General features: G+C 56.6%; 1 protein-coding gene across 1 annotated transcript in view; it reads right to left on the bottom strand.

The window, feature by feature from the left end:
• Positions 1-23,137, bottom strand: part of PHACTR3 (phosphatase and actin regulator 3) — a 215,718-nt gene that overhangs the window by 82,004 nt on the left and 110,577 nt on the right. Inside the window, exons 2-4 of the mRNA XM_033839597.2 lie at positions 15,081-15,242; positions 10,969-11,046; positions 3,681-3,863 (exon numbers count right to left, since the gene is read on the bottom strand). Coding sequence (XP_033695488.1) covers positions 3,681-3,863; positions 10,969-11,046; positions 15,081-15,242 — 423 coding nt within the window. The remainder of the gene's footprint in view (positions 1-3,680; positions 3,864-10,968; positions 11,047-15,080; positions 15,243-23,137) is intronic.

Genomic DNA, 23,137 nt, shown 5'->3' with positions numbered 1-23,137 from the left:
CATGACCCAAACAAAACCAGGAATCACCCCAAACACAAAAGTCCAAAGTCAACCCAAATCACTAAACCCAAACTGAGGATCAAAGAAAACCACGGTCAGAATCTTTGACAGTGTTTCCTTCCTGAGATATCTGCAATCCTCGGCTATAACCCCCATGCCCCCAGCCCTACCCCACGGTTTGGGGCACACAGAAGCAGCAGCCCCAATCCAGGTGTCACCACCTGGCCAAGGAGAGGCATCGCCCCCAGCGCAGCACAGGGGTCGATTCCCAAGACCAGGCTCTTCACCTTCATGGAAGGGATCACAAACTCATACACCCAAGGGCCCAAGCAGGAGCTGAGAGGTGAGCACCCCGCCCCCGCAAAGGAGATAACCTCTTCTCAGCTCCCAGAGACCGCAGCTGCGTGGGAACACGGGCCCAGTGGGCGCGGACTTTGATTGTTGAAAAGCAGCTATAGCTGCACGTGTGGATTTTTCATGAATGCTCCCGATTTTTAAGCCTAGGCAGTGTTTGAAGGAATGAGTTTAAGGTGTCTGAGTTAGATTACAATCCACTCCCTCACCGAAGGGGCTTTGCTCAAGGCCAGTCCTCTCGGTAGAGACCAGGAGCCGCAGCCCTGGTCAGTGTTCTTGGTGGAGGATTCCAGGCCTGCAGGGCTGCAAGAGACTCCGGTGGGGGGTGGGGCGGATCCCCCGCTCAATAGCAAAGTGCAGGTGCACCCACATCCCCACCCACACGTGCTTTTAGACGCAGGGCCTCTGTGGGGCATTTGCAGGCAACCCAATACCAGGCTTTAATGCATCACCCTCCCTCCAAGGGCTGCTTTTCCATGACAATGACAAAGTGATGATGATGATAAAGACAGGACAATCCCTGGGAGCAGCAGCAAACACTTTCTGAGCGCTCAGTGTGAGTGACGACTGAGCTAAGTGGTTTAATTTTAGCAACCCTGAGAAGTGCAACATTATCTCCATTTATAGTTGATGACTCAGGTTCAGAGAGGTTGAGTGACTTGTCCATGGTCACACAGCTTGGTGAGGCACCCGGTCACATCTCAAACCCAGGTCAACCTGATGTCGAAGACGTTGCTCTCAATTCCCTAATTCTATACCCTTGGATGAGTTACTTAACCTGGGTACCTCCTTTCCATGAGTAAAAGGGGGCAAACAGCATCAATCAATCACCTGGGGGTCACATGAGCCAATATACATGACAGCGCTTAGAACAGCGTCCTGCACACAAGAGGCCGAGCGTGATGGCCCCTGTTGTCATCAGCATTATGATAAAGGTCAGTAGCTGCTAATACACTGACCACAGCCCAAAGGAATGAATCGGCCCTGCTTTGGAGATTGGACATGGCCCTGTACTTTTCCATATTTTTGTCTGCTGTATTTTACTCTAAGTGAAGCCATGCTTTTAATTTCAATTTATTTATTAAGAAGCTATCACTACCCTGAATGAGAAACCCATACCACTTGCTCTAATTAATGAAAATGAACATTACTACCAAAATGTTTTCAAGTTGTGTACACGTGCCACCAGATAACATCATCTCTCCCACCCCAGGGGCTCAGGACCTCTCTGGGGCCAGAGCGAAGGAAGAGGCCCGGTGAGGGATGGAGCTGCCTCCCATCACCACAGACTACACACTGACCAGAGGCCCAGGGCTTCTCCTACAGTGCAAACCCCACTGTGGCTCCAACCAACCGCCCTTGGGGAAGGGCTGCCCTCGGGGAAGGGCTGCCCTCGGGGAAGGGCTGCCCGGCCCAGCCCAGCCCAGCCCAGCCCTCTCTCTCTCCAGCCTATCCCGGCTCTGACCACATCTACCTACAGCTCTGCCAAAGTCCTGTGGTCTTTCCTACTCCCAGGCCACCCACAGCAACCAAAGTCCAGCCCGTGGGCTGTTTGCAAATAAAGCTTGCTGGCACCCAGCCATTCCTTTTCCTTTTGCACATCCTCACCTGGCAGAGGTGAGACCTTCCTAGCCACAAAGCCAATGAGATTTACAGCCGGCCCTTTACAGAGAAAGCAGCTGACCCTGTTCTCAGTCCTTGCAAGGGTCCCTCTGCCCGCCAGGACGCTCTCTCCCTCACTCTCTGGCCGGACAAGTTCTACTCATCCCTCTACCCCAGCTGGGCTGTCCCAGGCTCCAGAGCCCTGCAGGGACTCAGCCCAGGGGTCACCAGGTTTGCTCACCTGCTCACACCCACCCGGGAGGAGCGACCCAGACACATTATCATCACAACCCCAGACCCAACAGCACGTCTCACCAGGAGAAAAGTCCTTCATGCAGATCTGTGATCTCAACAAACCAACTCTGGTCTCAAGAATCCATCCCCAAATCAAGAGTGTGGACAGAAAGCACCTGAGGTTAGAGGGGGCGCCGACGGGAGCAGAAAGGCTGCCAGGGAGGGGCGCCAGTGGGAGGCGGGGTGCAGCGGCCCGCGGAAGGGAGGCTCCGCGGTCAAGGGCAGTGCTGGGCTGCTAGGACTCCAGGCGGAAGGCAACGCTTCAGCTGGCCATCAGAATCCCGCCAACCGCTGGCCTGACTGAAGTCAGATGGTGGGGGACACAGGGACACGGTGGTGACAAAAGGGTCTCTGCAGGAGAGGCCAGGACTGTCCCAAGGGCCACAGCCCTTCAGACCCCAAATTCCTATCGTGTCTCCAAGCTGGGGTGAAACTGGAGAGGGACAGCCATCCCCAGGGACAGTAGGGCATGCCTCGCGACAGGTGCCCGCGAAGGCCAGAGGGATGCCGTGGCCGGGGCAGCAGGGGAAAGTGCAGGTGTGAGTGGTGTCTGGGGAAGCAGCAGCGGAGCACAGGTGCCCCCCTCAACCCCCGGCTCTGAAACCAAAGAGCCAGCCAGAGAGGCCCCGGCCAAAGAGGCCCGTGCACACGCCCGAATTTCTCAGCCCAACACCGTGGGGACGCAGGACACGTCGCAGCCGCCACGCCGGGCCTGGCAATGTTTACAGCTGCAGTTCTACGAGGGAGTAGGCCTCCTGCCTGACGGCCAGGTTGCCTGGAAGGTTTCTATGAAAACACTGCTAACAGGTCAGAGCGAGCAGGGGGTAGAGACTTCACAGCACACAGTTTCTGTGGTGGGTTTGTGCTTTTCCTCCTCTCCATCCCTCCCTCACTCCCTCTCTCCTTCCCTTCCCCATACCTGACAACTGCCCTGGTCTATTCAACTGAAATCACAAGAACCACCACCACGGCTCCCACCAAGAATCACTCAACGTGGCAGACGCTGCCCTGGGCTCCTCCCACCCTGCAGATAACCCGATACAGGCCATTCTTTTCTCCATCCTGCCCTACTGCCTTGGGGTAGCTAAGATGCTCCCAGACACTGGCTTCTTTGGAGAGAATTTTCCCGCTCAGAAGTTCGGAGGGAACAGGCAGAGACACCCCGGGAGGAGGGTGGATGGTAAGGGACCTGTGACCATGTGGAAGCACCTTCATCCACTGCTCTGCCGGACTTGGGAAGATGCTGGAGAAACACCCAGCAAACATTTAAACTCAACCACGTGGTGGAGCGTGGCAGGGCTCAGAGCACGGCTGCGCCTCTGAGGACGGTCTTCTACCACGGCTGCTGCCCAGCTCGGGCTGGGGACCTCAGTCGCCACCCAGGCGGATGGCCTCCTGGGAGCAGCTCAAGCCCAGGGTCCAATCAATACCTGCATCGTCTGAAGGGGTGTCCGAGGACAGCGTCTCATCCAGGGAAGCCTGGTCCGTCCCAGTGGCCAAAGGGCTCCCCAGCTGGGCTTCCGCCGAGGTCAGCGGCTCCTGCTTGGGAGTGGAAGGTTCACTCTGTGCAACTCGGGGATCTCCGTCGGGGCTGCACGCTTTGCTCTCAGCGTCTGCAAGGAAATTCAGCTGTCAGCTGAGCCTGACTCCCTTCCTACCTGCTTCCATTCACGCGCGAAGTGACTTCCTGGGAAGTCCGCTATCCCAGGCCTGGTGTGGTCCCTGCACACTCTCGCACACCCTGGGGATCCCTTTCCAGAGCCTTCCTAAGGCAGCACCAAGCGTCACAACACCCGCTGGCCTCTGGCCGCACCACTTCCAGCCTGCGCACTCTTACTTCGACAATGCCCCCACCCATGTCCTCGCCTTTGTGGCGCCCCCGACCCTCGGCCTCTGCCTTGTGGCTTCGGCCAATGGGAAGTGAGCAGGTGTGAAGCAGCAGCGACTTTAAAAGTACCTGCGCATTCCTGCGCATCTCTCCTGTACCCGGACCTCACCCTGAGGACAGGCCCAGCCAGCCTGCTGGGGATGAGAGATGGCGGGGGAGGGGAGCAGAGCCAAGGCGCCCCCATCCTGCCAGCCAAGGCCACCCAGACAGGTGATGACAAGCCCTAACTGCTGCCCATCCCGGAGGTGCTGGGTTGTTACTATCGAGGCTACAAATTACCTTTCACCTCAGCACCCGCCATCCTACCATGAGTCCCCCGTCACACAAATGCTTCTCGTTTACTGGGTCCAGCATTGTGCCAACGGTGTAAAGACGGAGATTAGCAAGACAATCCTTACCCCCCAGGTGGCTTAAACTGTGGGCGGCCACACAGCTGGCCACACGTGGCACTGCCAGTCCAACAAAGGCACAGCCAAGGGCTGAGGCGGGAATCAGGAGGTCCTTGGACTAGGCAGGTGGCCATCTCAGAACGGAGGACACCAGGCTCCTAGTAGGGCTGAAAGGAGGACCCGGCCCTCCCCTTGCTGGGGCTCAGTGGCTGGAGCCTTTGAGGGTCTGGCCTTTGACTGGTTGATCACCTTGGGTCATATCTTAGTGCTGCGGGGCCGGGCGCTCAAGAGCATAACAACTGGTCCAGATCACACAACCAGAGTGGCAGGTCCAGGCAGGGAGGCTCAGCCAGCCGATCGTACTCAGCCTTCAGAGACACAGCTCACAGCCCAGTTCATGCAGCACCCACAAAGCCCCCGGCTCAACCCTAGGCCCCACGGCCAGGTCACCCAGGCCGCCTCAGTGCAGCGTGTCAGCGTAGGCTGCACACGTCCACACGGCTGGGAGGCAGCAGCGTGGGGGAACCAGCCTTGCTTGGAGGCAGCGGGGAGAGGAGAGATTTATTTCAGAGCCGGGGGTCCGTTGCTTAAGTCAGTCCTGGCTCCTCCCTGCTGTCAGGTAGCAGTGTCCCTTCCACTCCTCAAAGTGCCCAGGTGGGACAAAAGGTATAAGGTCACCCTCTCTACCCATCCCACCCCACAGCACATGGGGTTTCTTGTGCCCAGGCAGCAAACGTCTCCAGGCCTCAATTTCCTCTTCTATAAAATGGGGCTAATACTCCTGGCTTCGCAGAGTCAGAGTGAGAATTCAGTGAGTGAACGTCCATAACGCATCTGGCATGAAGCAAACACCACGCATGTGCTTGTCATTACCCTCACAAAGGGGAGAAGGAGGACGATGACAAGGGTGATGGTCTGGCCACTCGGCCTGGGCCTCTCGGCCCACGTGGTATCAACAGGGCCCTCCCCACGCCCAGGACTCAGGCCAGGCCTGTGACGTGACCCTGCAGGGGACGTGCACTTGTAATCACTGTTCACCATCTACCGTCTGCTGCACGCCCCCTAGCGGGGAGGGCAGAACGGCAAGAGTCTAGAGACTTGGGTCTCGGAAGATGCCATGTACGCAGCCATGTCACCTGGCCTGGGGGGTGGGTCTAGACCAGGGACCGGCTACCCTTCCCTAGAAAGAAGCGGATGGCCAGTATTTGTACTTTAGACTTTCTGGGCCATATGCCACAAATCCATGGTCCATATTCATCTTTGTTGTTTATTTTTTACAAAAGTCCTTTAAGTTTAAAACCATTCTTAGCTCAAGGGGGCTTTAAGAAAACAGACCCTGGGCCAGATCTGACCAGCAGCCAACCAACCTCCACCCAGGAGAAGACCAAGACACAAGCCAAGAGAAGCCACCCAGTGGACACAGTGAGATGTCACCAAGCTCAAAACTACAGCTTCCTGGACCCTCTCTCATGACTGGTCTACTCATACTTGAAACACAGCTGTGACAGTTTCTGCTACCAGCTTACTTGGCCGCTGGTGACAGAGGTGACAGCCAGCACTGACTGAGGCTGTGCACAGCTAGAGACGCAGCACGGCACTCTGCTGGCACCATCTCACCTGAATGTCACAGCTCCCCGCCCACCCTTTACAGATGGTGACACCGAATCTTAGGAGCGGCGGGTCATTTGCTGCTGGTGACGATCCCCGTTGTTAATAGTAACGGCATCTCCATCATCATCAACGAAATGGTCAGAACACTGAAACTGCGAGACCCAAAGGTCCCCACCCTCCACCCGGGCTCAGCAAAGGCTGCACCCGGACGCACAGCCCCGGGATTCCTCCACCTACTTTTACGTCTTAGCGGACTTGCAGGACTTTTCTGGGCTGTGCTCAGAGCTCCGGCTCATAATCATGTTCAGTGAAAAGTCACAGTTCTCAAAATAGCCTGGGCGGCAGGGTCGTTGCTAAGCAATGCTGGCAGGCGGGGCGGGGGGAGCTGTGGGCAGCTGGTCCCCTGCTCCTCTCACTATACTGTGGGCGCTCCCTCCCGGCCAGGCGCTTCCGAGGGCGGCAGAGGGGAGCCGGGGCCGGAGGCTGGGTTATACGCAGAGCAGCCACGCTAAGAGGGGACGTGCCCCAAGCAAACACGCACCCCGCACGCACACGCCTTCATGCACACGCACGCACGCACCTGTATGCACACGTACCCCGCACGCAAACGCCTGCACGCACACACACACACACACAGCCCCTGGCGCTCCTGCCACACAGAAGCCAGACAGACTTGACTCGTCACTGCCAACTGCCCCGAGGACAGGGACCTCGTGTCTTTCAGGTCACGGAACACAGCACCGCGGTAACAGCCACCTCCTCCTTATATCCAGTGATAAGAGAATGAAAGTCCTTAAACTATTAAGACAAAGTCAAGCAGACACATTGAGGAGGATGGAGTAAAGTCACTCAGGGCACACACGGCGTCTGGACAGAGAAATGGGCCAGCTCCTGTCCTCACTCATCGTATGTGGGCCAGGGACCTGGTGCAGGGGCTGGGACACCAGCCTGCCCTCGCCTGTCACAGATGTGTCGCTGGTCAAAGCTGTGAAGACGGAGTGAGAGGAAAAGGTCAGCTCCCGGTCCCTCATGCAGACCTGGCCGCATCTCACACAACTCCTAACCATACTAGGGTCCTTCCTCGATCCGGCAGATTCCCAGACCTTCAGGAACCAAGGATAGGTCAGAGGGGTTCAGAAAACGCATGTGTTCACAGTATCACAAAATAACAACCCCCCCGAGAGCGGGGAGGGCAAACCCATGCCCTGGACACAGGCTCACCTCCGGGACGTGCAGGCTCTCTCCTGCAGGCCCGTCCACAGCCGGCTCACGCAGCCGGCTCCTGACGCTTTGTGGGCAGACTCCAGGGGGCTGACCCAGGGGCGTGTCCATGTGCACGCGTGTGCACACCTGTGCAGGGCAGAGGACCTTCCTGGGTTTGGCCTGGCCTAGGACGTTCAAGTGTGAGTTCCTGAGGCTGCTAAGAACTGCAGGCAGCTCTGGGAGGGTCTGTGGCCCCAGCCTGTGGGGGGCCTCTCTGGGCCCCTCGGTCAGTGTCGGAGGCTCGCTCAGCCCCCCAGGTGCCCCCTAGGTGTGAAGTCCAGGCTCAGTGCGGGATAGGGGGCAGCCAACCACAGGGGGGCGCTCCTGGCTACAAAGCCGGCCAGCCGAGCTGGGCGCAGGTGGTGGCGATGAGGATGATTCCTGAATCCAAGCCGGGGGCCATCTCTGAAGGGGGAGGGGGCGGTTCAACTCCCGGGGCCACGGATCAACCCAGCAGGAACCCTGCTGTCCCACCTCCAGGACAAATTCGGGACCGACAGAGGCTGACCTAGAGCTCGACTTCACCCCAGTAAGAAAAGGCATTTTCTCAGCAAGTGCAGGACAGAAACAATCGCTCCAAGAGATATGCACCCCAGGAGCCTGTTGGCAAACACTCTCACATCTCCCCTTACCCCTGTGCGTCCATTAGAGGTAATACAGTTAAGAGTTTAAGGGAGATGAGTGGGTGGTGAGGCCACACCCCTGCCCCCTCCCCCAGACCCGGTCCCTTCCCAGGGGCAACGCCTGCTCCCTGCTTCTAACACGCACCCCCCAGCGGGAGCCCCGCAGGCTCACTGCAGACTCAGCCCACCTGTCCCGTGGCTGCCCGGGGTGCCACGGCCACAGGGGTGCCTGTCACCCAGCCGCCTGCTGGGGAGTCGAATTCTCTCCATTCCGTCCATGCTGCAGGGAGAGGCAGGAGGACGCAAGACCCTGTCAGACAGCCCCCGCTTTCTCACCTCCCCTAACCCGCACCCACCTTCTCTTTCCTCCTCCTCGGGGTGCCTGCTCCTTCCCCCACGGGGTCCTGCGCGGGCTGCTCCACTGGGCTGGAAGACGCTCCCCAGCCTCCCATCGCTCTCTGCTTCTCATCCTTGGGGCACCAACGTTGGAAGCAGCTGGGCTTATAAACTCCGGACGCCTAGGCCCCACCCCCAGCACCTCTGATTGAAGAGCTCTCCAGGTGACCCCAATTGTAGCAAGTTCTGAGAAGCAGCCTGTTGACTCCTGCTATTAGACCCACTCCACCATCACCTCCCCCCAGCCCCGGACCAGGTCAGGGGCCCAACTCACGTTCTTCAGGTGCTACGTGCTTTCCTTCACCATACTCAGCTCAGCTGTGATTTTGTATTGATTTGTGGGATTCTCTAATGTTTGTTCCCCACGGGACTGTGAGTTCTGGGAGAAAGGTATTTTGCTCACCTGTAACCTCAGCAGCTAACACAGACCCTGGCCCCTAGCAGATGCTCAGTAAAATGGTGCGGCGGCAGTTAACGAGCGCATGGTCAATTCTTGAGCAAAGAGACTGTGTTTCAGGCCCCCCCATTTCCTGGTCCACAATCACTTAGCCAGAGAGAGAGTGATCTAAAGTCAGGGTTGGCAAACTACACCCTGGGGGCCACATCTAGCCCACCCTCTGTTCCACAGAGCCCCGAGCTACGAAGGGATTCTACCTCTTTAAATGGCTGAAAAAGAAAAATAATACTCGATAGCACATGGAAGTTATATGAAATTCAAATTTCAATGTCCCTAAATAAAGTGTTACCAGCACCCAGCCAAACCCACAACTTTGTGTAGTGTCTGGGGCTGCTTGTGCCTGATAACAGCAGGGGTAAGTATGGACCTCACAGCCTAAAATAATCTACTGTCTGACTCTCTCCAGAAAAGGCTCGCTGACCCCAATCTAAAGCAGGTGGGCCGGCGTGAGATCTCCCCGCCAAACACGGAAGCCAGGAGAGCCGGCCCCTGAGCGCGTCAGCCACGGGCTCACCCCATCAACTCGGCGGCCGGCTCTCGGTACTGAGGCCCCCAGACAAAATCGTTTTACAAAGATTCAGAGTTTAGGAAAGGAAAAACCGCCCTTCTCCTGGAAGGTTTTCCCTTTAATGATTCACCTATCGCTTTATCTTTGACGGGAATCAAATCCATGTTTTCCTTCATCAGTGATAATATTTTTAAAAACAGATGATAAACAGACCTTCATATTGTTTTCATTTTCCCTCCTCCCGCCCCAAGAGTTAAGGTAAGTTTTGTTGGCAACATATTCAAAATGCCAGAGTTTGGAGCTTTTTGGTTCCATCCAAATTCACACAGTCCAGATCTCCATCTCGGCAAAGACATTTTCCCAAATCTGAGTCAGCCTGGAGCGTCTAACATCCGAACGTCACAGGACTTGATACCAAGTTTTTTTTACAGACAAAGTTTGATTATTAGCACTAAGCAATTTCCCACGTATGCTTCCCATGAAAACAGCATCATCACCAAAGCACTTTTCCCTTTGCATCTAAAGAAGAGGAATGACCACAAGGGCCCTACCAGACGCGGAGCACGTTATAAATCCGGATTCACGGACTCCATGGGCTCCCTTTCTACTTCCTAATACCTGGGCCAAATGACAAAGACACCAATAATATTTTAAGGCTAAAAGGGAGACAGGAATGCCATTTATTCACGTGAGCCTCACAGAATTGGCTCTGTGAGGCCAGGTTCTTTCAATCAGGAGGCAAGAGCTTGGTCCAGCTCCAGAGAGACCTGCAGGCAGCAGTGAGGTTGTCTGAGACCCCACCACCCCTGCCAAGCTTTAGGGTCTCAGAGAACTGGAAAGCATGAAAGTTTAGTGTCAGGACCCAAGTCCTGTGCCTCACGCCATCACCAAGGGAGGAAGATGGGCGAACCCAAGAATCCTTAAATTAATTGTGTGAGTGATAAAACCTGGTGCTTCTGAAAGATGCAAACAAGGGCGGCTTCGCAGACACCACGGTGACCAAGGTTTCTGGACCAGAGTCTGAACAGCATCCGGGCCCTCCGGCTGCGTGACGCAGGGCAGCTACCTCCCAGGCCCTCCCATTGCTCACCTGGAGACCGGGTGATAACACCACACCCAGTCACAAGGATGCTGTGAGGACAAAAGGTTGAAGGCGGGTAGAACGCCCAGCAGAGCACCCAGCATATAATTGATCCTTAATAAACGGTAGCTGTAACACTAGGTGGTCATGGGGAACAAATAACTCACCCGAATCCAGGATTAAACTCTGAATATGAAAAAACAAAAAACCAGGACTAGCCACTAGCTTCACCCACACCCAGCTGGGGCGGGAAGCCACCCCTCATCCCCAGGGCAGGTGGCTGCACTCAGCTCCACGCCCCATGAGCAGCTGACTCTTAGACTCACCGATGGGTCCTCAGAGGCCCGGGGGCTGAGCCGTGGGTCCTCACTGGACCCATGGAGGCCTCATTCAGGTCCAGGAGCCACAGCTGGACACCGGACTCCTCCGACTTCCACGCCACCCTGATGGGCTTGCTGGACCCCCGTGAGACCCCCAGCCCGGCCCGGGGTGGCCCACTTACCCTGCTCCATCATCTCCAGGAGCCCCTTCTTGATGAGGTCCTCCCGACCTTGCCTGCTGGCCATCTTCTTCTCCAAGGCTGCACACACAACACAGACATCCAGGTGAGTCATGGGCAGAGCGCCGCAGGGCCCCGCCCGAGCCCGGCCAGCGCCACCTCCAGCGTAGGAAGACAGCAGAGAGGCAGCAGGTGACCGTGGGTTAGGGGCCCCCAGTGGGGCTGTGGTTCAGGAACCCGAGCTCCCTCCTAAGCAATGTGCTGAGCAGGGCAGAAGGGAGGTACCGTGAGCACTGTTTAAGGCAGTGGCTTGCGTGGCTCATCTGAGAAGCGATGCCCCGTGTACCACCCTCTCTAGGCTCCCATCCCCACCCTCCGCCGACTACGCCTTCATTTTCCAGCCCAAGACCTTGTCCCCCAAATACCCTGGGGTGCTTTTCTGCGGTTCTGTTTTCACCTGCTAAATACATCCCGACCGCCCTTTTGTCTGTTCACAGACCAGTCTTCTGTCCCACCAGAGGCTCCTCCGATGAGCCCCAGGTTCATGCTTTCAAAGAATGTGCCAGTAGGGACTTCCCTTAAGAATCCGCCTGCCAAGGCAGGGGACACGGGTTCGATCCCTGGTCCGGGAAGGTCCCACATGCCGCGGAGCAACTAAGCCCGTGCACCACAACTACTGAGCCTGCGCTCTAGAGCCCACGAGCCACAACCACTGAAGCCCACATGCCACAACTACTGAAGCCCGACGCCTAGAGCCCGTGCTCCACAGCAAGAGAAGCTGCCGCAACGAGAAGCCCGCGTACCGCGATGAAGAGTAGCCCCCGCGCGCTGCAACTGAAGAAAGCCCATGTGCAGACAACGGAGACCCAATGCAGCCAATAAATAAATAATGTTCCTTTAAAATAAGAAGAAAGAAAGAAACAGTAGCTTTAAAAAAAAAAAATGTGCCAATCGAACAGGAAGGAGGCGGCCGGGCCCCGATCCCCCTCCACCGAGCCCAACGTGCAGAAGGAACCTCGTCAATTCCTCCTTTGGAACAGCCCTTCCAGCCCCCTCATCCCAGGGCAAACCCTCCAGCGACTGGCCCCCTGCCCCTGCCTCTCCCCTCCCAGGGGCCGGTCTCACTCTGCTCTCCTTCTTCTCCCTAACTGTCCAGAAAACAATTTGCCTGCAGTAGAATCCAATTTCCAAACACGAACCCATGACACCCCTCAGACCCTCTCTTTAAAAGATACGGACAAAGTACCGGCTATAAGCCTGGATCACAAAGGGCCCTGGGTCACCCACATGTATGAATGCCCTGCCCCACGTGGGAACGAAACAGCCGCTCGAGTAGCAGAGCTTAAAGTCTAGTGGCCAATGACAAACAGGCAATGACCATGAAGTTATTTATTAAAAAATATTTACTGAGCACCTACTGTGTGCCGGGCACAGGGGAGCAAGACAGGCATGGACTCTGCCTGAGAGCCAGAGCTTTGGGACAGATGACAAACATCTGGGCGAGTGGCATCAACCAGAACCAGAGGGCATGGGGGCAGGGCGTCTGGGGAAACACGGCTGCTTCCCTGAGGGTGTTTACGCTGAGGGATGAATATAGAAAACCCAAACATACCGAGAAAAAGACAACTGGGGGCAAAGGGAACATAATTTCCTTTCTGAGTCCAATTTCCAATCCAATTTCCAGGTGCCAGCAGTGTGGATAAAACTGAGAAACGGAACTCTGGCTTTGGGAGGTGCCGCCCAGTCCAAAAACAAGAGGCGAGCAGGACGAGGGTGAAGGTCTCCAGGACGGAGGGACCGCGCTGTGACCAGTGCTGGTGGCAGCCTTGGTAGCACCCTGCTCAGATGCACTGACTTGTAGTCCTCCCAATGACCTGAAGAGGCACTTGCCAGGGGCTGCTGTCTGCAACTCAGGACACCTGTCCCCACGGCCCAAGCCCCCCTCCCCTCCTCCCAGAGCAGGTACGGGCTCAGATGCCACTTCCCAGACTTCAGGCTTCCGAGAGCCACCTTCATGGTGTCACCGGTCCCCACTCTGCCCAAACCACTGTCTGCATTGTTTTGTTTTTTTTTTCCTCTCTCTAAATCATCTTTATTTTTACTTCATCTCATCCTCACCAAGGATGCCTGTGAAGACGGGGATTGGATAGGCTGAAATAAATAACATCCCACACTCTGGGGGGAAAGAACGGTTTAGCATAAATAAATGAAGTGCAGCGCTATCTGCAGAATTCCAAATGCCTGATAAAGGGCCCAACGGGGATGCCTGCCCGAAGGCAGGGATGCTGCAGGTCTTAACCTGGAGACCCTCAGTCCCCCGGCAGGGCCCGCACAGCATCCTGAAAAACTCACAGGTTGCTCCCCGCAGCCCAGTGCCAAGTGGGCCAGGGACACAGGGTCCCGAGAGCACGCAGCTCACCCTCCAACCCCACGGCCCAGAGAGCATCAGGGGCTCCCCAAGGTCACAGAGGTCACCCTGCTCTGGTCCCCTAAGCCTTTCACTGATGCCCGGGTGAGGCTTCCCCAACTCGGTGCGTTTGCACAGCTGTTCCCCCAGCTGCGATGCTCTTCCCTGCTTCCCTCCAGGGGACCGATTACGTCTCAGCTCAGTGTCACCTCCTCACCTGGACCTTCTCAGGCCACTCAGCCCAGGGCAACGCCCACCCCCCCCTCCTCCTCAGCCCCGCCAAGGTCGTGACTGTCACACGTGCTTGTCTGTCGCCTGGCCCCCCAGTTGGCGGAAAGCTCTAAGCGGGCAGGGCCTGGGGCTCCCTGTCTACTCTGTGCCTGGCACACAGGAGCCACACGAGGTTCATCGAATATCGACGTTTGTTCTGCTTTCATCCTTGACGAGGAGAATCTGTCCATCAACTTCTTGGGTAGTTAAAAAAATAAGTTTGTAAACTGCATAAAAGTGTGGGTGGAAGTACCCCCTGCTGCTGTTAGGAGCCCCCCCTGCCCCCCGCCCCACTGGCTTTGCCTCTGCCATCCCCTGAGCCTGGGAGTCTGCACCACTTCAAGGCTGGGACCACAGGGACTGCCAGAGGCAACAGCCCAAGACGGGCACTTAGCAGGCGGGTCCCCGAGGCCCAGGACTAACTCCACACGAGCAGCTCCCTCGCTGACCGTTTCCAGCAGCAGCTAACAGGCCTGTGGGAGCCGAGATGCTGTCTCCCCTGGGGTCTGCTTCTCAGGGCACCGACCTCCGCTTCACCGAGGGCACCCCATCGCCCAGGAACCAGACCCGAGCCCGGCTGCCAGGGCTCCAACCCCAAGCCCACAACCTGCTGCTGCCTGGCCCTGGCAGCGGCTGCCCATCTGATCCCGCTTCCCGTTCCTGACATGGGCAGGGGCGCTGTGATACGGGGGCTTCTGAGCACTTCGTTGTTAGAAACGTGCTGTGTCGCTTTGACTCTTACGGCCAGTGTGTTGTCGTCACCACGTGCATCCCCTGCATCAGTCTCGTGGCCAGAGCTCCTGGCTTGGAGTTCGAGGGGGCGGGGGCAGCGGTCCAGCCTCTCGTAACCCAGCTTCCCACAGAGCTGAAGGTGAGTGAGGGGAGCTCTGGGGTCCTTTAGTGGGAGGGCATCCGGACAGGGCTGCCCAGGTAGGAGCTGCCTCTTCAGGAGGAGCTTAGGAGCCGGCGAGCGTCGGTATCGAGGCCAAACTGAGGCCCCGACCCTCTGAGTGAATCCCCCAGGGGGCTCTTGGGGACGGTGGGACCCAGGCCCCAGGGTTGTCAAAGTGAGGGTCCAGGTGCAGGAGGGCTGGGTGCTCCCCACTCCGGTGTGGTCAGGAAGGAGAGATGGTTACAAGCCAGGCCTCAGCTCCAGCCTGGCCTTGCACTGACCTTGAGTCTGCATTTTTAACTAGGTCGAGGGGGACGTGTGTGCCCCTTACGGTCTGGGCGTGAGTGGGCTTCGGGTGGGACCTAGAGCTGCTTCCCCGCCCCCGCCCCCACCAGGGACCTGGAAGGGCTGGTGGAGAGAGGGGACCCGCAGGAGGTTGAACGGCTCCTGGCCGTCACAGGCCACAGAGCACAGCCTGCCCCTCCCAACACCAGCCACAGAAAGCGCGGTGACGGTGACGCCAGGCCCCCTCTCCCTGGTGCTCACCGGACGTTGTCTGCTTCAATTTTTCATTTTTCTTTTTCCTCCATTTCCAGGGTTTGAAGATTCTGCCCAGGGTGGCCAGTTTGCTGTTTCTCCTCACGGGGGGAGTTCGAATCCCTGAGAGCAGATATTCAGAGCGCACTGCGGGGGTTTGGTCCATCTCATCTGGAAGGCGAAAACCCAGCGAGGCGGTCAGTGATGACCAAGCCCACACGACAGCCTGGGGGGCCCGAGGTGACTCCCCTCCTCCCTGGGGCCACCAGTGATCCTCCAAAGCCTGGGGCTCAAGAGGGTGGGCCAGGCGATGGAGACGGGGCTTGTTCCATCATGTACCAGCCCACGTTCAGTTGGGTTAATTCACCTCCTGCTGCCTGTGAGAAGGGGCAGAGTTTATCCAGAACCAAGAAGCCCTAGAGACACCCAAAGATGCAGGAACAGCAGGGCTGGAGAGAGCGAGGACCAGGCCAGGGGGGGCCACCAGCAGTCGGAGGGGCCAGGACCTGGGATGGGCGGTCATCAAAAGACCCAGCCCAACGCCCCATGGGACGGGCGTCCCAGGGACAGGCAGCCCCAGCCGGCAGCCTCCAGAGCAACCCCTGAGGTTTGACTTCCAGAGGGCTGTGCCCGTCAGCAGCCCAAGCCACTCAGCCCCTCTGAGCCTCAGTTTCCACATCTGGAAAATGAAGCTTATCATCATCCCTGATGCCTAGGGTTGTGTGTGACCATACGGTGGCCATGACGTCTGGAAACAGGTAGACACACATAATACACAGTTTATCGATAGCATGTTACGATCCACGTGAAGTAATATTATCTGTGTTTTGAAACTGTCTACCCATTCTGCCTAACATGCCATGCCAGCACGGGTGGCTCTCAGTAGACATTTTCATAATCATTTATATTGTGTAAGTAATACGATAATTACTATGGAGCAAAAGTTAGTCACTACTTGTTCTGGGCCGAGTGCTAACATTTTACCCCCATAGTAAATCTATGAGGTGGGGCCTGTTATTATACCCATTTTACAAATGGGTGCACTGGGGCTCGGAGCCACAAGCCATTCTGTTAGCTGCCAGAGCGAGGGGATGATGGCCTCGGGTGGCCTGACTCCAGAGGCCCCTCTCGTATCTCTAAGCTGCTTCTAGGGTGACGATATAACTTTATCACCCAAAGCAGGACACACATGGATGAAACACAACAGGAGGCGTAAACCAACACCGTCCAAACGAAGCCAACCACTCTCTCCAGCTGTTTTTTTTCCGTGCAGCATGCAGGATCTTACTTCCCCAACCAGGGATCGAACCCACGACCCCTGCAGTGGAAGCGCAGAGTCTTAACCACTGGACCGCCAGGGAAGCCCCTGTCTACAGCTGTTATTTAATTGAGTGTTAAGTGTACACCAGAGGCTGGGTCCGCAGGGGGTCCACAAAGAAACCTCGTGTGGACAGACAGCCCAGGGGTCTCGTTGGAGGACTTCTCTCTGCGGACTTAGCAAACCAGCCAGGCTCCTAAGCCCATGACATTTTCCACCTTGGGTTCAGCTGTAAGCCCAGTGCCTGGTGCCTAGTAGGGGCCCAGGAAGTTCGGGTGGGGAAGTCAGTGAGCCAGGGCAAGGTCACGACCCCCAGCGCCGCACTCCAGGCGTGCAGGATGCAGATGGTCCTCCTCTCCTCAAGAGTCAGTTCACTGCGTGTTATTATCCTCTCCTTTCCTTCCTCCGCCCACGGATGCCAGATGGGAGTGGAACCGCCGGTGCCACGTGGCCCCAGAAAAGCTGACTGTCCTGGAGGCATTTCTGGCACAAAGGAGAAAGAAACGGCCTGGTCTCCCCAAGCTTCCAGGCTGGTTTGAAGATAAAGACGAAGATCCCCAGAGATACGCACGTAGATGAGGAAGAACTGTCATCGCTTTATTTATATCTCATCTCACTCCACAAAGGATGGGCAGCCATTATCAGAAACACATGCCCAACAAGACAAATGAGTGTCTGAGGAAATCCAGAGGAAGGGGAGTCTGGACAGAGCCACCGCATCAGGGGTTAGAGACACCACGTGTGGCTCTGAGCTTCCTGGCAGCCAAAGCAAAAAGGAGCAGCACATAGAATAAGCTACAAATCAGACCCCAAACCTCACTCCATCTGCCCCCTGTATCACTGTGACTTTAGTCCAGGCCACCAGCATCTCTACCCCAGATGCTCACACAAGCCTTCTAACTGGTGTCCCCGTGAACCCCTATAAATGTAAGTCTGATCGTATCGCTTTCCTGCTTACTCCCTGTGGCCTCCCTTCTCATTTAGGACAAAATTGCCAAGGCTGTAAAGGTCCCGGAAATCTGCTCCCAAGCCCCGCCCACCTCACCCCTGCCCACTAGCCCCCTGTTCCATTTCATCAGCAGCATTATTGTGCATTAGCATCTATGGCATGTTATGGAAACCAGAACGTCGTAACTGTTAGGATGCAGCTACCAGAAGCAGGGATCCAGGCTCACACCCTGGCTCTGTCATTCACTACCTGGGGCTGAAGTGTTGACACCACTGTCCTCCCTGCATTTTCACCTTTACCCCGGCCTTGCTGGGGGAATAGGGGGTACAGGGGATTTCCCAAGTCCTTACCTGGGGGCTCACCATGTGGCTTGCTTGAACCAATGGGAGGTGGGCAGAAGGGACATTGTGGCCCCCTCCTCAACACCCCTTCCCCCCTCCCTCCACATCACTATTTTTTTTTATTTATTTATTTTTTGCAGTACGCGGGGCTCTCACTGTTGTGGCCTCTCCCGTTGTGGAGCACAGGCTCCGGACGTGCAGGCTCAGCGGCCATAGCTCATGGGCCCAGCCGCTCCGCGGCATGTGGGATCCTCCCAGACCGGGGCACGAACCCGCGTCCCCCGCATCGGCAAGCGGACTCTCAACCACTGCGCCACCAGGGAAGCCCCCACCATCACTATTTTAATACGTTGCCTCCCTGCTCCCTCCCCACAGTGGCTGGAGCAGGTACTGTGGTTCCCACCTCACTTCTGACACACCTGCGTCCTCGCCGCACAGCCTGGGGCACAGGCGGGGCATGCCGACCACTGAACAGACTGCACACCACTCTCCCCTTGAGAATTCATTCACTCATCCATTCACTCATTCATTCATCTATTCAACAAAAACTTATTGACACCAGCCATGTGCCGGAATCGCACCAGGAGGAGAATGTGCAGAGGTGAACAGAAAGAATCCCTGCCTCTGTGGGGCTTCTAGCGGCCAGCGGGAGACGGACAACGGGAGGGGGGACGTTAAGAAACCAACCCTGCTCGCCCCATAGTTAGCTCCCTGCTGCCTTCCTCTCCTTACCTTTCCCCATCACATTCATCACCTGGTGTGTGTGTGTATGTCTGCGTGCGCACACACAGACACGCACACACACAGACGCACACGCGTTATTTGTTTGCCTTTTGCTCAGTCACCTCCCTAATTTGAGAGCAGGGTCTGCCTTTGATGGTTGGTTTGCAGCTGAATCCCTGATGCCCAGAACACACAAGGTAGGAACCCATGTGGTGAAGGAGATCCTTCCAGACGTGAGGACGGATGGACAGAACCCAGCATCTGCTCAGGGAGCCGGGGGAGACGCGGGGGCTGACTGGCAACGGAGGGTTATGAAAGGCTGCTCTGAGTGCGTGACTGGAGCAGAAGCCTGGGTGAAAGGGAGCCAGCAGTGTAGATGGGAGCGGGGGCAGGGAAGAGGGTCCCAGGCAGAGGAAGAGCGAGGTCGAGGGCTTGGAGGAAGAACGCAGGGTATGAGCGCCACGGATGCAGCTGGGGAGGCACGCAGGGGCTTGAACCTGATTCAGAACTCAGCAGGAGCGACTGGGTCTCTTCAGCTCAAACGACCTGATCTGTTCATCTACCAAATATCCAATGTGCGCGACCAGGAAGACACCTTAGTCTGAGCGACTCCCCAGGGGCCTGCTGTCACTGGGGGAGCAAAGGTGGGGACAGGCTCCAGAGGTCTGAAGCCTGCACCTCCAGCGCCCTCTCCGCCTGCCTGGACCCAGGGCCAGGCAGGGTGAGGGCTCCCGAGGGCCGTCACTCATAACCCAAGGCCAGCAATTTCAGAAGAGATGCTCCGTCCAGTGAAGGAATCACTTACAAGCCACCCAAGGGCATGAATGGGTCACCGACGGTGTGCGTGGGGGTCCGAGGGAGCAGAGGGGGGGCGGGCCCTCCTGGGTACCGTGTGGCCCACTCACACTGGAGGGTGGGAGTGAATGTGGGCAGGCGCGTGTCTAGCAGAGAGGGTGTGTGCATATGTGCATGCGTGTGCCTATATGGGAGGGCGTGCGTGCACCTGTACGTGTGCGTCACACAGAGAGAAGGGAGGGTGGGGGACCGCCACCACCCTCTATCCCCAGCCCTTGAATTCGCTCAGCGTCCCTGGAGTTGCCCGGGAACCTCCTTCCCACATCAGGGAGGATTCCCAGATCCAACACATCAGCAGACCCCTGCAGCCTCTGAAGCTCCAGGGGCGCCTCTGCCACCTGTGAAGCATTAGCAGTTAATGAATGACAAATGTTTCCCCGCATCTGCTGGGAAAGTACAACGTGCGGCTGCAGGGCAGGCAGGAGGCCGTCCAGGCTCCCAAACGACGGATGGGCCAGGCGCCCCGCCCTGGGGCTGAAGGTGCGGCTCCAGCCCCTCCCATCTCTGGTCCCTTCCACAACTCCAGCCCTCTCCCGGTCCCCTCTGAGGTTAACGGCAGTCAGGGCCCTCGTCCCCCAGGACCCACTGCCACCACGCCATCAACGGATCCCACAGACCTACAAGTCGGGCACTTCTAGGCAGTGAAGGGCACCAATGCCATGGCTGAGGGCACTGAGCTTACGGACTAACTTCCATGCCTGGCTCAGGGCCAACTCCTTTCTTCCTAATATCCCCTTCCGTCCTAGCTCTGATCACCCTCCGATATCATCCTGGGATCTGTTATTTATTGTTATCATCTATCTTTCCCACTGGAACCAACGTTAAGCTTTATGAGAACAGGGACCGTGGCCACCTTGCTCGTCATGGGTCCCTGGCATCTTTACTGGCGCCTGGCACCCAGGAAGTGCTCTAATAAACACCTGCGTGACCTGTGAATCTGAGATGCTGAGCTGCCAGGGCTGGAGCCAGGATGTGGTCCCCGTCCACCTGACTCCACAGTCCTCGCCTCAGGGATGTCTGGCATTTCTGCTTCGTCATCTTCTATCCCCTGACCCGGCCCTGTCTCCTTCCACTTCACCAGGTCACCTTCCCCAAAACACAGTGGAAAGGAAGCTCCGCTCCCCGATTACCAGGTGCCACGTGCTGCACGGCTGGCCTCACAGGGAAGACAGGCACCATCCGTATCAGACAATATTCGAACAGGACCTTTTGCTTGTTTCATTCATTCACTCACAAATTCATTCATCAAGCATCCGCTGAGGCCTGCTGGGTGCCAGAGCTGCTGAGTCTGAGACAGCGCAGTGAACGCACACTGACACGCTGTCTTGCTCTGCGTGAAGCTCGCCTGCTTAGTGAGACGCCTTCAGAACGTGATACGAGCTATGGAAGTGGGGATGTGGGTCAACAGAGTGTGGCCTCTATTTCTTCGGTGAGTCCTTCCCTGCCCCCAAAGAATCCATCTGGCAATACGGAGCGACCAGCTTCTTTAAACAAAGCACTGTGCCAGGTATGAGGTAGAAGAAAGAGGTGCTGGACACCCCCCTGCCCTAGTGGGCCCACTGACCACGGAGAAAATCAAGGTGCACGGAATCACCAGGAGGAACCAGGATGGAGGATTACAACCGCAGGGGAAGTAACTCTTCTTGCCTGGAGCGGGCGGACTCGGAGAAGGCTACCGCGGGTGGGGGTGATTTTGGAGTTGGGCCTTGGAGGTGGACTAGGAATTGAATAAAAGCCGCAAACCCATAAAAGCGTGATCGCACACGGTGTTTGGAAGATGATGGTAAAGCAGCGGAGCGAGATCTGCCACCGCCAGTCAGAGGTTCAGAGCCCCGGAAAATCTCCACGTATAAAACGGGGATCCACAGGGAGATACCAGCTTCCCACGGTGCCAGCTAACGACCAACACACACACACACACACACACACACACACACACACACACACACACGGAAACAAAATCATCATCATCATCACCACCGACTAACAGTAATAGGAAAAGCTCATCTCAAAGTAAGAAAGGCGTCTTTACTATTGATATATCGATAAATATATTGATAAATGAAAAAAGAGCAAGCCTGTGTTGTCCTTCGTGTTCCTAATTTGCTGGCATGGGTCTGTGTACTTGAACCTGAGAACCCTTAGGCTGGAGCTCTCTTGGTTTCTCGACGGAGGGGATGGACAGCAGTCTGGGGACCAGACAAGAAGAGCTGTATGTGGCCGCGATAGGAGCCCTGAGGGCAGGGAATCACTGAGGGATCTGGTACCAGATCAGCCCCGCAGAGAACGTCCGTGTGGGCGGCCGCTTCATGGAACAAAGCAGAGGCCAGGAGGCCCACTGAGAAGGGACAGGCAGGGCGAGAGCAGTGGGACAGCAGAGAAGGGAGACGGGAATCCAGAGACATTGCTGAGGCAGAGTCCTCGCCAGAGCTGGGTGAGAAACCAATGTGGGCCAGTAACACACACAGAAGAGTCAAGGAAACCAAGGTTTGTTCTGTCACCACTGTCACCAGCAACTGCAGCATCTGCTGGACACTTACTGTGTGACAGCTGTGTCCTGAGCACCTGACGTGAATCAGCTCATTCCTGTCCCATCAAGACCCAAGAAGGCAGGTCGTTACCGTCATCACTCTCGTTATGATGAGGAAAATGGAAGCAGAGATGGGAAACAGTTTTCCCAGGTCACGCGGCTAAAGTGACACAGTGGGCTTGGAAATCAGGACACCTGCTCCCAAAGCCCTCGTCCTAACCCCAGAGCAGATGATGACAGCACTGTTATCTGGGATACAGGGTGAAGGAGGAGAGAAGAGCATTAAAGCCAGGTATACTGGGCTTCCCTGGTGGCGCAGTGGTTGAGAGTCCACCTGCCGATGCAGGGGACACGGGTTCAGGCCCCGGTCCGGGAAGATCCCACACGCCGCAGAGCGGCTGCGCCCGTGAGCCATGGCCGCTGAGCCTGCGTGTCCGGAGCCTGTGCTCCGCAACGGGAGAGGCCACAACAGTGAGAGGCCTGCGTACAGCAAAAAAAAAAAAAAAAAAAAGCCACGTATACTAAAATCACGGCATTTAGGGTCAAAAGACCAATGGCTGCGGCCAGGCTGCAAGAGATGTGGCCTGACGGCCGCTGTCCTCTAAGAAAGTGCTGGGTGTTTTAATAGACCCACCACCTGGATGGGTCCTGACCTCCAAAACCAAAGTTACGAAATGGATTTGAAATCTCCCAGACGTAAAAGTATTCCTGGTTCGACCCTCTCCACTCCTACTGGAAAATTCTGGAGAAATGACTGAAGCACAGGATAGGTGGGGAGCACTGATCAATACGCAGAACTAGGGCCACCGGTGAACAGCTTCCAGGAGGGGGTGTGGCAGGGGAGGCAGGGCTAGCAAGACGGGAGCATTTACTTCAAGGGGGAAAGAATTCCTCAAGGTCTGCGGCTCTATTCCCAGCAGCTCTGCAGAGTCCTCCCTACAGCTCTGCGAGCGAATGCATCAGAAGCTGTGAACGCTGACAGCCCCCTGGGGTGGAAAAACTGCTGCCTTTCCAGGCTGGAGGAAACAGAGACCCCACAGCGGGCTCTTCCTCCTTCTCAGGTGCCCAGGACAGTGCCGGGGACCCGAGTGAATGAATGAAGGAATGAAAGAGATTGATCCTGTGATACAAAAACTGAAAATGAATCAAAACGCGGGTCAATGGTAATGAACAAAGAGCTGAGCCACCTCTGTGCCCCCTGCCAGAGGGGGATAACTATAATTCCTAAGCAACTTCCTGGCCCCATGCTGCCCCGTCATTTCTCCCAGCCACCCCCTAAGCAGACAGCATCTCCTTTCCCTCCCTTCCCCATTAGTGGAGGTGCTAAGGAACATACAGAAGGAAACTCAA

Source organism: Tursiops truncatus, chromosome 15, assembly GCF_011762595.2.
Source record: "Tursiops truncatus isolate mTurTru1 chromosome 15, mTurTru1.mat.Y, whole genome shotgun sequence".
NCBI classification, from domain to species: Eukaryota; Metazoa; Chordata; class Mammalia; order Artiodactyla; family Delphinidae; genus Tursiops; species Tursiops truncatus.
Note: the sequence above shows the minus strand (reverse complement) of the source record. Positions and strands in the feature narration are given on the sequence as shown.